This window comes from Aulostomus chinensis, chromosome 13 (genome assembly GCF_037954235.1).
Source record: "Aulostomus chinensis isolate RoL2024-O1b breed Wild chromosome 13, RoL_Achi_v1.0, whole genome shotgun sequence".
In the NCBI taxonomy this organism is placed as follows: domain Eukaryota; kingdom Metazoa; phylum Chordata; class Actinopteri; order Syngnathiformes; family Aulostomidae; genus Aulostomus; species Aulostomus chinensis.
Genome location: NC_141332.1, coordinates 5,396,672 through 5,411,165, shown reverse-complemented (window position 1 = coordinate 5,411,165; position 14,494 = coordinate 5,396,672). Strand labels below are relative to the sequence as shown.

Below are 14,494 nucleotides of genomic sequence, written 5' to 3'. Positions count from 1 at the left end.
GATCTGGGAAGAAAATAGACAGGATGACACTAAATAGAGCTGCATGGCTGAATGTCCCCGTAGACGCGGTTTCTGGGTTGAGCTTTCGTGGTTGTCCATGTCGTCCTTCCTCCATATGTGGTTATGGGTTTGACCAGTTTTTGTTAGCTGTTAGTTAGTGTCTTGTTTTATGAGCTGCATTTATCACGAGAATTATGTTTAGTCAACCTCTTTTTCAGGAGCCTATCAGTCAAATGAGTTATTCAGTTGTTTGCCTTGTTAAATTAAATTTCTTGGTAGAAAATAAAACCCATTATTCTGAACTGTAAACCTCTGTGCTTGAATGTGTGTGTGTGTGTGTGTGTGTGTGTGTGTGTGTGTGTGTGTAAATACTCAATGTTATAACAGCAATCAACAGTAATTATCAGACTCCTGCTGAGGTAGCGAGTGTGTTGTTGTACTGCTTCTTCATCCCCATTTTTCTATTTGTAATGAGGAACTTAAATTACACTCAGCTGATTGTATTGCTGCCATTATGAACTCATACCTTTTACCCGTAATGTTATGCTAAATTCATGATGTATTTCAGCATTTCGGTTCCCGAGGAGACACCAAATTTCTCCTTTGGGTCTCACGCTGAAAAAGTTTGGGAACTCCTGCTTCCTGAGCATCCATTAGTGCCTGCAAACAGCCAACTGTATCTGAGGTAATGTGTGTGTCTTCTCTGCAGTATAATTGGACTGTGTGTGTGATAAACAAACACACACAGATGGTGGACTGCCACCAGGAGAAAATTAATGGGCTGTCTATTTAAGTTCTCTCATTCCTCCCTGTCTCCCCCTACCCTCTCTCTCTCTCTTCTCTCTATTCTCTCTCTCTCTGCTAGGGGCTAAGAAGGTTTGCAGCATTTCTCTATTAACCTTTACTGAAATGGCAGAAAGTGTCTCACTCATTCGCACTGGCAAACACACACCTTCGTGCACACTCACAAACAAAATGATTTGGATGTGCACACTGTCAAAGCTTGTTGTGTCATTAAATAACATCATGTCCTGAGTCAATGCGCTGCAGCACTTAGTCACACTACCGTCACGGCGCCTGAGGAGGAGTGAGCAAGTCTGAGTGGCGGCGTAGACCGGTGGAAGTGCGGGGAGGTTGTTTAATCAAGTCCGCTGAGTTTAACTGGAAAGAAGAGAAAGAGAGGGAGGAGAGAAACAGAAGGGGATGGAGAACATGGGCACTATAAGAAGTGATAGAGATAAAAATGAGGAGGAAAGATGAGCAGAGGGGAAGGTGAAAGCCAGGAAAAAAGATGAATACAGATTTGTGACATTAAACAGATGGAGACAGCAAAACTGAAAAAAAGGAGGGAGATAAAAAGATGGAGGAGGCAACGGATAATGGAGGAAAAAGGTGGGAGGAAACAAGAGGAATAAGGGGGTGGTAGATAAAGGGAGAGGAGGGGTAGCAGCAGGACATGGGGACGACTAAAAGTAGGAATAACATTGAGGGCAGTTTCATCACAGGACCTCTGAGATGTGAGATAAAAGCCAGTTAGCATCTGGCTGCAGATTGAATCTGTCACTGTCACCTTGGTGTTGACTGTCTCAAGTTGGAGTGTGACAGCGAAGGACTCCATCCTGCTTACAAGAGGCTTTCATCATTTCCAACACGGAGGACGCTTAAGATCATCAAACATGTTCCGTGTCTTTGTTCTCTTCACAACCAATGTGACACTGAGATGTGGTTGCTTCTCCTTCCGGGATTCACAACTTCTGTTTATCTGATTCTTTTTCTGAGAAGCCAACGGTGTGTTTTGTGGCACAGTGCCAAGAGTTCATGTCCGAGTCTGTCTCAGAACCACCTGAGTCCATTCGGACTGAACCTGCTGCAGCCTGGTCGCTCGCTCAGGTCTGCTGTGTAAGCCTGTAAAGCCCGCCAATGTTCTCAAAAGAGCGGAACGTCAGTGACTCGTCAAGATGTGAAGGGTTCTCTGTCGCCTCTGCTCGTGGAGGCATCTGATTCAGGGTGAGTTGTACCTCCAAGCAATAAAGGTACCATAAACCATATTTCTATTTTATAAACAAACATGTCAATAAGAATCTATACACTCTAAAACATACATCTTCAAACTGTCAAAAAACTAAGCAAAAATTGGAGCCTCTTATTAACTCATTCATCCACATTCAATAGAACACATACAAAAATATATATAGTAAAAATACAAAACAGTAGCACAGTGGTCTGCATGTTCTCCCTGTTCCTGCTGGGTTCTCTCTGGTACTCCAGCTTCCTCCACAGTCCACAGACATCAAGAGGGACCAGGTTAATCCAGACTCTAAATTGACCGTAGGTGTGACTGGGAGAGCCAATGGTTGTCTGTCTCTATGTGTTGGCCCTGCCATGGACTGGTGACCTGTCCAGGGGGAAGGCTGCTGGGATAGGCTCCACCCCCACCACCCTCAACAGGAGAAGAGGTAGAAGATGGAGGGAGGGATGGAAAATACAAAACAATGAAAAATATATTAACTTTCCTCCAGTCATCAGTTTCTCCAGAGTCACGGCTCGGTGTGTGTGCGTGGGTGTCTGCTTGTGAGAGTGAGCGTGAGAACCAGACTCATCAAAGTTGGTTTTCTTCAAGTATTTAATTTCATTGAAATTGAGATATCTAATATCTTAATATCTAAATATAAACTTGGATGGATGGAGGGATGGATGGATGGAGGAATATTTGTGTGTGTTGAAGTGTGTTGTTATGTAATGCAACAGCAACTCATTTCCCTTTCCTGTATGTTTGATCAATGTTTTTTGGTTATGAGCAAAAAAAAAAAAAAAAAAAAATATATATATATATATATATATATATGATATATATAATATATATATATATATAAAATATATATATATATATAAATATATAAATATATAAAATATAATAATATATATAATATATATAATAATATATATAATATAAAATATATAAATATATATATAAATATATATATATATATATATATATATATATATATATATATATATATATATATATATATATAAGACCATGTAGGCTTAATAGGCGTGACACTGAAATAAAGGCGCAATCAATCAATCAACTAATCAATCAATCAATCAATTAATCAACCAACCAATCAATCAATCAATCAATAAACCAATCAACCAATCAGTCAATCAAAAAAACCAATCAAACAATCAATCAATAAACCAATCAATAAACCAATCAGTCAATCAATCAAACAATCAACCAATCGATTAGTCAATCAATCAATCAATCAACCAATCAACCAATCAATCAATCAGTCATGGAGCTGAATGTTTTTCAAGGAGAAGGTTCTTTGTTTTTTTTCTCCTCAAAGGTTAATGATTTGTGTTTGGCACAAACGACCTCAGCTGCCCTTCCCAGGATTTACTGGCCTGTTTCCTTTTGCCACTTGTACTTTTTTTGCATGTTCTTCCACTGTGAGGTCGAATGTGATTAAAGACTGGAGTGTGTAAGAGAGAGAGCCATGAATCCCATGTTGGATTTTCTTTAGATTTTCCTCTTATTGTGTTGTGTAATGCTGTTCTGCAGACTGAGTGTAATAATAAATGTGTTTGTGTACAGGAGGAGGCTCCGTGGGCCACTTTAATTACTTTGCAGTATTGATCCAGGAGCAGACGTCCACTGAGCATCACATCAGCTGCAGCACTCTGTTGCTGCTGCTAAATCTCATTTTGAAAATCAGTTCCAGGAGGGCTCTTCTTCTGTCCACCACGTCCAGTGTGCATGCTAGCAAGTACATGTCCTCCTTACAGTCGCTTTTGCAATTGTCGTTGATGTTATTTTCATTTCCCTGTCCTAGAATTTGGTTGAAGACTAAAAACCAATGTACAACAAATTAATTCTTGTTATTCGGTGTCTCGTGTATTAAAAGTCTATCAATCCTTCTATATTATGGTCCAGACTTGTGTTTTGAATTTAGATGGATTAAGATTATGAGTTGAAAAAAAATCTTCCATTAAGACCCCAGCAGCTTCTCCAGGCTCCCCCTGCGAGCGAGGACAACTTGCACGGCGTTAATTAAAGCAGCGGTGGATTAAAACCTGAATGTTGCAGGAATATAGAGGACGAAGGAAAACAGGTGCGTTCAAGCTGGTCTAAATGAGAAAGCTACCGACAGCTAGATAAACAAAAAAAAAATCACATTTCTGGGCCTGTTACATTTCATCAACAGATTATTTCATGAAGCAACTTTCTTGTAATATTCTTAACCAGTCAATGTAAATCCCAGCCTTTGCAGTATTTACAACAACCTGCTTGACATGCACAAGACATGATGTTGCTTAATTGACGGTGGCTGCAGACACACCTTCCGCTCGGTCTCACAGCCGAAGGTATTTTTAGCTCCCCCATTTATTGATTTTTCTTCATGTCGCATGACGAACCTGTCCTTCAAGGATGGTGCTTTAAAAGTGGCGATTAATCTGATACAATACATTCATGTGTCGTTTCAGCCCGGTTAAACATCCTTAATGTGATCACATGATGCTACATGTCATGCTACCTGGCCTGAGGCCGCTAAAGCATGTTTTATGTCCTCCACCTGTAGTCGGATTTTTGTTGACTGTGTCCTCAGCGTTGCAACGTTATTCCACAGCGACTCATCAGCTGCTTCCCATAGGCAGCGAGTTTGGTCTCACTGTCACTCCACAGAAGACCAGCATCACGGGCGGAGACACTGACAATGTTTCCAACATCTCCCTCAACGACTTCATCCTTGCACTTCACCTGCTTCGGCTCCATCATGTCCGCCAGCCTCCTCTTGGACAGAGAGCTGAACACACTGATCAGCAGGGAACCAACAAGCAAAGAGGGTCTGGGACGACCTCCTGCTGACCACCAGCACCCTGCTGAAGGTGGACCAAGCCTGAGTGCTCAGCTCACTGCTGTATAAACAAGGACTCAGACACACACCCACAGTCCTCCATCGATGCTGTCTCAGGAAGATTCTCAGCATCAGGACCAGATCCCAAACAAGAACGTTGTGGTACAGGCGGGAACTGTAAGCATGCCCCTCTTGCTCATCGGGCACTGGCTCGGTCATGTCAGCCGTGTGCAGGACGGCTGGCTGCATGGTGAGTGAGCGACTGGCTCCGGTCCAGCAGGAAGGCCTGTTCTTCATTACAGGGATGTTGGTAAATGTGACCTGATGGCTGGCAACATAAACCCTGCAGGCTGGGAACAGATGGATGCTCGCCATCAGACCAGGCATCCAGAGGAGCTGGAAGAGGAGCGAGGACCTCTGGGAGGAGAGGAGAGAAAGCAAGTGATTGAAGGCAGAACCGGGACCACAGGGTCAGGATGGACCACATCTGCAGAACTGCAACAGAGACTGAAGAACTGGGATGTTCAGCCGCATCAGGCCCTGTTAATTTACCACAGTAGAGCCCTTGGCGCACGCTCCGTTGTCCTGTGAGACAGAAGCAAGCTGGTGACAATTAGGTTCATTAAAAGTTAACAGAATTATGTTAACAGAACATGACTAGCTAGATTCACTTTGAGGGTTATTCAGAGAACCGTTTTAGATGAGAAAAATAATGACCTCCACTGCAGAAATAAGTCTGACCCTAAAAATGTTTATAATGAGAAGTTAATGAGAAAATGAATGCATGAACTCAGTTTCACTATCTGAATAGCAGGCTCCCATTGTGGGGTATTTCATTTAGCCGGACTTAGCTCCTCTTCACACAGGACGATCTCCTCCTAGCATCATTTCCATCCTCCAGCTGCCTCTGTATCTTGTTGTATCAAAGGAGGTTCCGTCAGTTTCCACTGAATAACCTCCAGCTTCCACGAGTCATGGCCTGATGGCCAGTGACTGATGAAGTCAGATCAAATTCCTTCCAAATATCCTGAATGACTTCCGCTGTTTTCTCCTTGTTTATTGTCCTTGACAAACTTTGTCGGAGTATCACGCAAACTGTCAATCATACTACCCCCGGCACCATTGTAACTCCTTGATTTAACTGTCATGTGTCTGTCCTGTGATCGGCCTTTGTTCTTGAGTTGCAGCTGTCATGATGGCAGGCATGTCAGTCAGCAGGTTGGTTCGTGAGGTGGACCTACCATCTGCCATGGAGAACATGTCGCTCTGCCTCTGTGTTTTTAATGCTGTCTCACATCCTCCCTGAATAGACCCGTCTGGGTTATTTGCCATGATGATTTGTGGCCCTGCGGGTGTAACTTTTATAAGTGCTGTTTATTTCCTAGTTTGTGGGACACTGATGAAGGCACGGAGCTAAAACAGTCAGGCTTTTATGGGCTCTCTTTGCCCTCACAGTAATGCTGTATAAACACTATAAAACCAAGATGGAATTGGCTTGTTTTGCCCCCAGCAGCTCTAAATATTACTGCTTTTACAATCATCAGTCTTCTTTTATGTAATGCTGCTACACCAGTGAAGTAACTAACTAACTTCTTACATCTCCTCCATTTTGGGATCAGCCAGGTTAACAGCTAACCTCTGAGGCTCGGTCTGGTAAATCACTGCCGCCAGGCCTCAGATGACGGCATCGTACCGCTGGTGTGAACAGGGTCAAAGTGTCTGTCGGGAGCGTTTCCTCCAGCACCAACAGCACCTCAACCCCACAGGGTGCATCACTCCCCCAGTCAACGCTCACAGCAGATTTATTTCCCGCAGTTCTCTGTTTTTAATTTTTTGACTTTCTAGCATAAAACCATCCACTGGGGTATTATGTAATGAGCAGGAATGATTTCAATGCATTCATCTTCACCATGTGGTGTGGGGACAATGGAAATGTTGTGAATTTATTTAAAAGGTATATTCCCAGGAAAACAAGGCATGGATGCAGGAATATTTACATGCCCGTCTCCAGGATTGCACCAGGACCAGGACCAGGCTCCAAAATCTGGGGGTCCTCCTACAGCCCCCAGGAATTTTTGTATCCTAATTGTCACAATTTAAGACATTTGGAGAGCAACTATTGGTAACAGTAGCTTCAATACCATGTCAGTGAGCAGCAGCACCATATATTTCTCCAATAATTATTTACATTGATTATACAAACATTTAAGACACCACAGACAGTAGGTTTTTAGTGGGGGTGACTATGATCTAAACAAGGGCTCAGCCAATGATCCCAGACAGCATGACTGAGAGGTAACAGTGCTTCCTGAGCAGAAGATCATTTTAATTAACATTTAACTTGAGAAAAACATATGAATCAAAGTTAATTAACCATCACATTCGTCACTGGTTAGAAGAAGTCACATCGCTGTTGCACTGTGAGAGCAGCAGGACGTTTTCAGATGCCACAGTTCATCGTCAGTGTTGAATGACTGATCTCAGCACAGGAACATCAGGAAAACATAAACTGCGCCATTTCAAACAAACTTCAGAACAGATTTATGAGTTTGCGGGGTACAAGTGAATGCACCATTAAGATGCAGTGAAGCTGCTTTGCAGTGCTGTCACAGCCCCGTGGATCAAGTTATGAAGTGGATGTAACTCGACTGCATCTCTCAGCTGTCCATGTGTGATGTGTCCTGCGGGGAAGTTGATGTGCGGGGGGGGGGGGGGGGGGGGGACAAGTCCTGATGGATGACCATCATAATTTTGAGAATAACGTAGGAAAACATCTCACTGTTCCCACAGCCTACAGCAGTCAACCCTGAGCCGGCCACACGTTCTGCTGAGGGATGCTTCCCCAGCCCCGCCGACCCCTGCCTGAAATGACAGCAGGATTTTCCGAAGAGCGAATTGCCACTTTTTGCCGCAGAAAAATAACCCAGCTCAGGCTGGCTTCAGGTTATCTGTGCATCATTCTGAGAGAATGAGGAAACAAGCAGGTTCATCCTGATTGAGGGTCCTGTCAGAACTGCCTGAGGTCTCTGTTTCAGGGTTTGTGTGTGAGCACATTGACCCTCATGCTTCATCTGCAGTGAAGCAGCAGAGAAACGTTCTGGCAATCGTCCTGAAGAAGCTCCACACCTGTCCCTCCTTCCCGCCGCCGCTCATCCCGACCCCTGAAAATCAGATGGAAAATGTGTTGTTAGTTTTTGAGCAACTAGAAACACAAAGTGCCAGCCAGCACCTCAGTCATGTGACTAACCAGGCTGGATGTCTGCAGCTCTCTGCTCCGTGCAGACGCTTGACTCAGCTTGTTCAGCTGATGGAGCCTCCTCAAACAGGGTCACAGGTTCGATGGCCGCACGCTGAGGTGACTCCTGGCTGGTCTGTGGCTCTGCCATTTGAATGTCTGTCACTGAGCAGGAGTCAACACTGGAAGACAGATCAAATCAGTGAGTCACTGGAGTCCAAACACACAGCTGGACATGCTGCATCACCACACACTTCTTACTTGCTGTCAGTGAGCTGGTCAGCACAGAAAAACGGGTGCTGCAGCACCTGGGAGGGGGTGATGCGCTCGTTAGCATCGAGCTGCAGCATCCCCATCACCAGCTCTGTCAGCTGACGCAGCTCCTTCTGGTCTTTTGCGTCCCTGGGCACCAGTTCAACTGCCACCTGCTCCAGCTCCTCCAGAGAGCAGAGAGGGAAGTATCGAGTCTCCTCCCAGCGATGTCCAGTCTCCTCAGCAAACTCCTCAGGAGACTAAAATACACATTGATCAAGTTAGCAGGCGATGACAGACTGATAGATCAGCACACACAGACCTGTAGATGTAACGGTACCTTGAACCTCCAGGTTGAATCGCTGCTCTTCTGGAAGTAACGAGAGCTGCTGGATCCACAGTCCAGCAGGTGGTCAGCTGGTTTACCCTGCGTCTCCACGATGAACTTCACCTGAACACACACGCACACACACACACACACACACACACCAATGTTGGTTTAACTTCAGAACAGTTGGATGACTTGTTTAAGGTAAATGACCAGATAAGGACAAGAGAGTCCACAGACTTGGTGATGGAACGCTTACCAGGTCGTACTCGTCCTCTGCAGGATACAGAGGAGATCCAATAGCCAGCTCTGCTGCCACCAGACCCAGAGACCACATGTCGATGGCCGGAGAGAGCGGCAGGCCCAAGGTGACCTCTGGAGCCCTGAGAGCAGACCAGAATGGTGCACACAGGTCAGACCAAACTCTCACCTGCATGAGTTTTAACCTTCTCTTTTTCAGATATGACATCACATCACGTCCACAGGTGTCTGAATGTACCTACCTGTACCAGAGACTCTGCTCACAGGTCCGAGGCGCAGCGGCAGACCAGAAAGAAATGCCAAAGTCGATTAATTTGACAGTTAATGGCTGCTGACGCCGATCAACAACCATGATGTTCTCTGGTTTGACATCAGCATGAATCAGTCCGACTGTCCCCAGGTGGATGAGAGCAGAGGTCAACTGGAAACACACACATGTTGCTCATTAAGAGGTAAAATGTGTAACTTTATCAACAAATCCTTCTCAAGCAATACAAAGACAAGAGAATCATCCAGAGTGGCTTCAGACCTGGTGAACAACTGGACGCAGCTGCTTGGTGGTCAGAGGTTGGTAGCTTCTCTGCTCCAGGAAGTCAAACAAACTCTGGTCCAGCAGCTCAAATTCCAGACAGAGGCGCTCTTCATGGTAAAAGGAATTCATCCATTGGATGATGTTGGCCTTGTCTGGGTCTAAGTGCCTCAGACTCTCCAGGATGGCAAGCTGCAAAAAAACTCAAAAGGTCAGATTTCTGCTGTTCACACTGACTCAAGAGAGTTGTCCTGACACTCTGATGGAAATTATGAAGTCTTCTAATTGTGACTTATTGTTTTTTTAGTGCTGTACCTCTTCCTGGGCCTGGCGAAAGAATTGTTTTTTGGTGACTTTCACAGCCACTGGTGTCTTGGTCTTCATGTTCACACATTTGGCGATGTATCCAAAGCCACCTTCACCCAGGGACTTCAGGATCCTGTGGTTGTGGCCCAGGAAGGTCCCAGGGAAGAGCAGGAAGTCATCTGTTGAGACACAGAAAGCAGAAGGTGAGAGTTCAGTCAGACAAGCGTGTAAATCAATAAAGCCAAAGATCACCAGGAGTATTGCTCAGCTTTTTTTCTGAAAAAGGACAGATTTTGCCCCTCTTCCCCAGTTGATAGTGCTGCTGAACTCATCGCTGCACATGTCAAAGACCTTGAGATGGTGCTCTTCTCTTCTCTTCTGTTGTTCCCAAATGGTGGAACGAACTACCGAACTCTGTGCGTTCTGCTGAGTCCCTTTCTACTTTTAAGAGACAATTGAAGACTCAATTGTTCAGAGAGCACCGAGGCACTGAACCTGACTCTTCTCCTCTTTGTCCTGTGGGGTACACTGTAAACCCGAAAGTCCTTTCCAAGCAAATAATTTGAGTCCATACCACTTTAATAAATTAGTTTTGATAAATTTGGTGCATTACTTAAATAATATGAGTGTAAAAGTAGGATATGAGACAGTTAATGAGTGTACTCGTTTTTTTTAGTTCAAAAAACTTAAACTATTAAGTTAGACACAGTGGTGGCCTGCTGTGATTGGCTGATGATTCAAGACAAGTCTGGTTTGTCCGTTGGAGGCTACTGACAACTTTGCGCCATTTTCTTTCACATGGAGAAGAGAAATTTGGTCACTCGACACATTTTCGGCCTGCATTTTTCTGTTTTTTTTACAAATTTGTGGTCCAGTAAGAAGGATGCCATTTCCTGTGAGAATGAGGGAAGCTATTTTTCTTTAACTATATTAGAAATGGCCAAACTTCTCGTTTGAAACATGTACATTAGAGTGTGCCTAAATTTGAGCTTGACTTATTTGATGATCCCAGTTTTCCAGAGTAGTTCTCTACATGCGTTTCCAATATAGATTTCTATTTGAAATGTAGAATTAGAACTATAGCAATTCAGTTAACTGACCTGCTACAACAGACAACGGTGGGTTGATAGTTATGTTTTCTTGAAATTATATGAATGGTTAGTTCAATCATATTACAGAATATGATTCTTTTTTTTCTACATTTAAATGTGTGATATCTCTTTGCAGAGCACTGAGCCAACAGCTGTTCGATGCCTTGTCCTGAGGGGACCGCCAATCATTCTTGGGGACGACGCGTCTTTGTTCTTAAAGAGCAGTTTGGTGAGGAACGTTTTACGGTCAGTGTTTGAATCAGTTTTGTCATTCTGTGTTCTCTTCATGTAGATGTTTCATTGTACCTCAGTTTATTTAACTTTAAAATGTATTTTCAATGTCAGCCAGAACAAATTAGTTTTATTTATTAGGGTTAACAAGTCTGTTATGTTAATTAAATTTTAATCTGAAAATGATGCCAAATTAATTGTATAGTGCTGAGTCCTTTTAAAAAAATCTGTTGTTTACACAACGCCTATCTAGAACTGACCTGAAACACAATGACTTATAATTTGACTTGACTTTATTGTCCCAGGAGGGAAATTTGTTCTCACTGCTGTACATGCTGTATAACTAAACAAACCAGTCAGAAAATATGAAATTTGAATTAACATTTTACTGACAGTGAAAGACAAAAAAAGAAGAAACACACATGAAGACAGTCCCAGCACACATTAACAGGGTCTACACGGTGGCTTCTGTCCATACGGGCTTTGTCATGTGGGCTATTAAAGAGGCCACACAGCTGATCGGATGCAATAATTTGCTGCTAACCTCCATATTTCCTTTTTGTCTTGTTGCTCACACTGTAGGATCTTGAGTCTGTGGACACACCAATGGGAATCATCTGCTTTGAGGACAACACAGCTTCAAGCCCAGCATCATCTCAGCTGAACCCATCAAGACTGGGCGTCATCATAGAAGGCAGCCTTGTCATGGAAACACTCACCAGCCTACCTCAAGCAGTGTGTCTCATGTTTGGCTTTACCGTAACACTTTCACCTTCATTCAGCAGGTAATGCTGAACCTGGGTCAAGGCGCCCTACCTCCAAAGCTTCAAAAGCTGAAAAATGACCTTGCAGTATGAAATACATTTGTACTTTTTTGACATTATTCCAAAGAAGGCACATTTGAGAACGTTTCTGGGTTGTTTTTTTTTGTCTTTTTGTACAACCTCTGGTCCTCACAGGACAGTTGTTAATGCCTACTTCGTTTGGTGGCTCACAAAGAACAGTTTTTCTTTTTGCACTTACTGAACATGTTGCCACATGGTGTGTGTGTGTGTGCGTCTGTGTGTGTGTGCGTCTGTGTGTGTGTGCGTGTCCGTGTCTTTATCCTTGTATTTGTAGCTAAAGACAAATAAATGTATGGCACAATTCTTTATTTCCATGGATGGATTGGTTGAATATTACATTGCACTGAGCAAATATTCTTGAAGGAAGTTATTTTGTATGTGATTATCTTTTTACTTGACGTATAAATGGACACAATTTAGAAAGTTGCAGTTTTTATTGCCAGTTTTTAGAAAGTTGCAGTTTTTATTGCCAACTCTGGTTCTCACTGGATATTGCTGCTGTTGGGTTTGTCCTAAACTTGAAAACTTTTCATAGAATGAAAAAAACTGTATATTTGCAAAGAAGTGTTTACCTTATTTCCTGGATAGTAAAATAAAAAAAAAATTAAAATATATTAAATTATTAAAATATTGTTTTTCAATAAAGTGAATAGAAAGTACTGCACTGTGTGGTCATTTGAATTTTCCAAATTTTTTAATTTTAAGGCAGTCAAATTTTCTTAATTCACTAGAATTTCAAGTTCATTGCACTCAGACTACTGAGTTCTGACTATTGTACTTTTAAGTAGACTCCACAGTGTTTTTCTATTGTTGATTACTTAAACCAATTAAGTATACATGACTAAAAATACCACATTCTGCATGTTGTACATTTAATTAGACTGTACTTAAAAAATTTAATTTTTCTATCAATCAGTAACTCAGACTATTTGAGGCAATCACTTGACGCAAATATTTTAAGTAAAATCAATTTATCTGGGTTTTCAGGGTAGAATAAGTCAGAGGGTCCCAGACCCAGCACTGAGTGACTATGTAGCACGAACTGTGTTGTGTGATGTTGTATGTTTGTCAAAAAAAACCACTTCTTCTGCCACTAGATGGCAGTACCTGTGACCAAATCACAACTGAAGCACTTTTGCACTACTATGGGTTTTTCCTTAATTAGGTCTAAATTCTTGCTTGTGTTGTACGTCGCTTTGGACAAAAGCGTTTGCTAAATGAAATTGTAGAAATGTAGAATTGCTGCCAGACAGTTGGGTCTGTCTGGACACTCGTATCTGTTATTAGTGATCTATTCTATTGTTTTGGAAATGTCTCATTTTTATTGAAAGTCCTTGGAAAGTAACAGGGGGATCTTTAATTAGGTTAAAGATTGATTTAGGAGAGGTTTTGTTTATACCTTCATCATAGTAGTCAGACATGGAGGCATCTCCAGTCTGCAGATGCTCCTCATAGATCAGTTCTCCAGTTTCACGTGAAGCCATTTTTCAGTTAGCAGTAAAAATGACTTAGATAAGAAGTAGTGTAGTGAGCTTGGTAGTCACTACTACTTGTACTACTACTTGTATTCTGTACAAATGTGTACATTTCTGTTATGTGTTTGTGTAAGAATTCTGATGCTGGATTATAGAACTCGGGTATTATCAAAGACATCAATCACTTTTTAACCTTTATCTATTATCTAACAACCCATAGATCAAAGACAGGACCCATAGATTAAAGAAGGGACCCAGGAATCAAAGACATAACCCAAAGATCAAAGACAGAACCTATTGATTAAAGAAGGGACCCAGGAATCAAAGATATAGCCCATAGATCAAAGACAGAACCCAAGTGTCAGAGACGCAACTCATAGATCAAAGACAGAACCCAAGTGTCAGAGACACAACTCATAGATCAAAGACACACATCTTAGTGTTGCCAGCTGCTTGTGTTGTTGAAGTTGTGGCTTCAGGCTACAAACTGACTCTGCAATGGATAAGTGGGAGCAGACATCACCCATCTACCTCCCACCTCTGCCTCTAAAACTTTGTTGTTCATTGTCATTGGTGATGGTCTGGGGAGGCCCCAGCACAAGGCAGTTGGTGTTGCCAGTGGAATAAAAGTCTCCAAAGGGGTCACTTTGCCCCAAGCACACACAGACCCTCTGCAATGGGAAGAGCACTGTTACTGACAAGCACTGATAAGCAGAAAAGACACAGGGGAAAGATTGAAAGTAGGAGGGACACAGATAAAGACAGGAAGTGTAAAGCTTATGAAAACACAGGAGGGAAGTGATTTCAAAATAAAGCAGGAACTAATAACCATGAACTAAAACACAAACTGCAAACAGGAAAAAGAGACACAAATGAAATTAAGAACAATGTAAAGAACAAAACTAGAGTCCATGAAGAATGCAAACTATTAATCGCCTGGGATGCAAACAAATGAAGTAGAGAGAACATGAAGGATGAAGGCCTGATGTTGGCCGTCGGCGTGGGCTGTTCAAGAAACACTGGAAATGATTTCACTGTATCTGCCAAACATTGACACTGTAGCTCAAGAAGCGTTTCAC

General features: G+C 42.7%; 1 protein-coding gene across 1 annotated transcript; it reads right to left on the bottom strand.

The window, feature by feature from the left end:
* Positions 1-7,196: 7,196 nt before the first annotated feature.
* LOC147250656 (homeodomain-interacting protein kinase 2-like) lies at positions 7,197-13,554 on the bottom strand. The gene is made up of 9 exons (XM_086222509.1): positions 13,340-13,554; positions 9,783-9,952; positions 9,468-9,659; positions 9,181-9,359; positions 8,937-9,060; positions 8,690-8,800; positions 8,359-8,609; positions 8,110-8,279; positions 7,197-8,023 (listed from the first exon to the last, which is right to left on the bottom strand). The coding sequence occupies exons 1-9, from the start codon at positions 13,422-13,424 to the stop codon at positions 7,923-7,925; spliced, it is 1,383 nt and encodes a 460-aa protein (XP_086078635.1). The 5' UTR covers positions 13,425-13,554; the 3' UTR covers positions 7,197-7,922.
* Between the last annotated feature and the right edge of the window lie 940 nt (positions 13,555-14,494).